The 3,747-nt window shown below is 32.3% G+C and overlaps 1 protein-coding gene across 3 annotated transcripts in view; it reads right to left on the bottom strand.

Annotated features, from left to right (window-relative positions):
* Positions 1-3,747, bottom strand: part of LOC106460968 (CD9 antigen-like) — a 66,652-nt gene that overhangs the window by 38,086 nt on the left and 24,819 nt on the right. The window contains exon 3 of one of the 3 annotated variants that reach the window (XM_022387759.1): positions 3,097-3,217. The exons of the other annotated variants lie outside the window; for them this stretch is intronic. Within the exon in view, the coding sequence (XP_022243467.1) occupies positions 3,097-3,115 (19 nt within the window). The 5' untranslated portion in view covers positions 3,116-3,217. The remainder of the gene's footprint in view (positions 1-3,096; positions 3,218-3,747) is intronic. 3 annotated transcript variants of the gene reach the window in all.

The raw sequence follows: 3,747 nt of genomic DNA, 5'->3' as shown, positions 1-3,747 counted from the left end.
CTTATATCCTCCTTAATTCATTGTTTAATGAAGATCTTATATCCTCCTTAATTCATTGTTTAATGAAGATCTTATATTCCCTTTAATTCATTGTTAATGAAGATTTCATATCATCCTTAATTCATTGTTAATGAAGATCTTATATTCCCTTTAATTCATTGTTTAATGAAGATCTCATATCATCCTTAATTCATTGCTAATGAAGATTTCATATCATCCTTAATTCATTGTTAATGAAGATTTCATATACTCCTTAATTCATTGTTTAATGAAGATCTTATATTCCCTTTGATTCATTATTTAATGAAGATCTGATATCCTCCTTTATTCACTGTTAATGAAGATTTCATATCCTCCTTAATTCATTGTTTAATGAAGATCTTATATTCCTTTTAATTCATTGTTTAATGAAGATCTCATATCATCCTTAATTCATTGTTAATGAAGATTTCATATCCCTCTTAATTCATTGTTTAATGAAGATCTTATATTCCTTTTAATTCATTGTTTAATGAAGATCTCATATCCTTCTTAATTCATTGTTTAATTTGTTGGGGGTATAGAATTATACATTTTACGGTTCCAAGTTTTTGATGCGGGAATTGTGGGGATTTCTATTGTACGTATTGTGCTGGGTGCGTTGGTTTCTTACAAACGTTGTATTTCCTGATGATACGAAAATTCAAAACATTTATGGAGATTTTTTTCATCTTCATTGGTTAAGTGGATTTAGGGGTAAATGTTAGTAATATGGTTTTAAATTAAAGTTATCTTATTATCTTTTGTTCTGAAGTTATAACTTACAGAATAACATGAACCACGATAGTAGTTCATAAATGGGATCACCCAGGAATTTCACAAAAATTCTAATGGAATATACAGGTAAAATCAATCTTAAAAATCAGACTTTTTCTTGAAACAACACTCGAGACCTTCTATCTCAATGGCTAAGGCTGCTAAAATATTGATAATAACAAAAAAGTTGATTTTCCAATTGTTAGAAAAAATTGAAAATGTTTCCATTTGTTCTTCATATTATTATTCTTTTTTTCACAAGCCTACAGAAAAAAAACGATTACAAATATTTTATTCAAATCTAGACAAACATACTAAAAAAAACTCTTGTGTAGGTTATAGGACTATTTTTATGTTGATTCTTGAAAGAGGAGGAGAGATTTTATCAGTTCTTTCATCGCTACTGGCCAAGTTTTTCTTAGAAGTCATTCAAGCACCGAAGCCTACAGCAAAAACGAATAGGTATACTGCGCCAAATTCTATGCACAACTGCTAAATTAACCCCTACAAAGGCTGTAGGGCCATTCTTAAGTTGATTCTTGAAAGTCGAGATTTCCATCCTCTAAAATTTCCATCCAATCCACTTCACTACCAACATACCTCTTGGAAGCCATTCAAGCATTACAGAACTGTAGAAGTCATTTAAGCACCATTATACTAGTTAGAAATGATCCGTTTTATACTTGTCAGACACGTTTCGTTTTATTAGAGTAAACAATGTGTATTTTATAACAGTGTCTCCAGCCTTATTATTATTATTGATTATAGTTTTACAAACCGCCACACATAAAATGGCTAGGAATATTTTACTGATTTTACTGAAACCTGGACAATAGTAGTGAATGCAGTATTGAGTATGTCATAGGGTAGTTTTACAATTAATTCAAGCGTGTTCCTCCAGTGGCACAGTGATATGTCTGCGGACTTATATCGCTAGAAACCGAGTTTCGATACCCGTGGTGGGCAGAGCACAGAAAGTCCATTGTGTCACTTTGTCCTTAATTACAAACAAACAATAATTCAGCACTTTCGTTTTTTCACCTTGAATAATTTTTCTACGTCCTTCAATTCCGCCATTGAAAAACTCCAGTGTGTTATTAATGTGCATTAATTGGAAAATAATTTGTGAAACTTATGGTGCATTAATTTAAAATGCCACGTTGAGGATTCATCATTTTTCGAGTTCGCTTTTGTACTTTGTCTCTACGTGGTTTTCTGTGACTATTTCAGGGAAGTTTCTAACAGTAGACGATTACCATAGTAGATATATCTACTGATTTTCATACTTCGCTGAAATTTTGAGTGCACATATTAATATTATTAATATTCATATTCTTGTTCTACAAGCTTACAGCAAAATCGGCTGGGTATTTTTTCTTTTTTTTTCAGGTAAGAGTAAATTAGAAGAATGACAGTCAATCCTCTCATTCATTTGAAACCCATGTGGTGGCAGCGCTGCTGAATGGCTCACTTCTCTCTGGTGAGTGTTTCAAAAGTTAGCGATAGCTATACCTGAACTCAAAGAACCTCTGTTTTGACTGGTTACCCCATGAAAAAAATATCAATACCAAATAGATTCTGTATGTCTTATTTTGCTGTAAATGTAGCTTGTTTGTCCATGAGTATGGTATGCAAGTGGTTCACAGATTGCAAAAGAGGATTAAGGTAGCGAATACAACATTGGATTTATCCCAAAGATGTTCAGAGAAACTGAGATACGTGATTGTACTGGCCAAGAAAGATGATTTTAGACAATACGGCTGAAGAGAGGGCATAACGCTCTGAGCACCTGCCAGCCTTCAGGTTGAAATGAAATGATGATTCTAAAAATTCTTTCGATTTGCTCTTGCCTGAGGTAACTGATTAGAGATAGAATCATAGAATTCCCTGAAACCGGTGAAATTCGATGACAAGTGGTGAATCAAATGATAGGTTGGACTTTATACATATTTTTATAATTTTCTACAATTTGTTTGATCCTTATTTAATCTTGTCAGTTTATATTTTGTTTCATCGTGATAATTAGCATTATTCGATGGTCTGCTCTAGAAATCTTCTTATTGAAATATGCTTGAATATTTCAATCAAACTTTGGGAAAACTTGATTTCAGACATATTTTTAACTAATCAGTGAGGAATGTATTAACACTGAAAAGCATGATCAATGGCACAAGAAATTCCCTGAAAAAAATATTTGAGATATAATTACTCTAAAAAATGACTAGAGGTCAAAAATAAAAATTTGTTAGCTGAAAGAAAATTCCTTTGGGTAGCTTTGTGCTTAACTTCAAACAAACAAACCTTTCTGTATAGAGTTCATACAGCGTCACCAAGTCAGTGCCATTCGGCAGCCACGTGAATTCTCTGTACGCTTCCAATAAGATTTACAAGAATCCACTCTTTGGTGTAAGCTTTTGTTTTTCTGTGGAACAAAAAACACTTACGAAATAACAAACAGTTAGAATAACGGCCATTGGTTTTTTCAAGACCACTTGGTACTAATTCCGCTCAGTCTCAGCGTTTCATTCCTTTAGATAATGTGTAGAACAATTAAATAGAACTGTCTTCCAATGTAATATCTTATATTTCGTTAATGAAATTAGTTCAGTCTTTGTTCCAAAAGAAAGATAGGAAATTAACACTTAACAAGTACCAGAACCATAAAGTTTGTAGGAGCTCGAAGAACAACTAAATAAATGAAACTTCAAGAATTTTTTCATTAATTCACTTTCTTTGATTAACAATTTATAAAACTCATGCCAAATTTGAAAACAGTTGAATTATTATTTTCTGAACATGGGCGATAAAATTTCGTGTTCAGAATAATGAAACTAGTTTTTCCCAAACATGCAAGTACGATATAGTGACGTATGCTTTCTGGTGGTTACGACCCGTTGGCGTGTTAGCTATACTCAGAAACAGAGAAGTTTCATAAAAAGTATTAAATGCGAT

Source organism: Limulus polyphemus, unplaced genomic scaffold, assembly GCF_000517525.1.
Source record: "Limulus polyphemus unplaced genomic scaffold, Limulus_polyphemus-2.1.2 Scaffold872, whole genome shotgun sequence".
NCBI lineage: Eukaryota > Metazoa > Arthropoda > Merostomata > Xiphosura > Limulidae > Limulus > Limulus polyphemus.
This window is presented reverse-complemented; position numbering and strand designations above follow the sequence as displayed.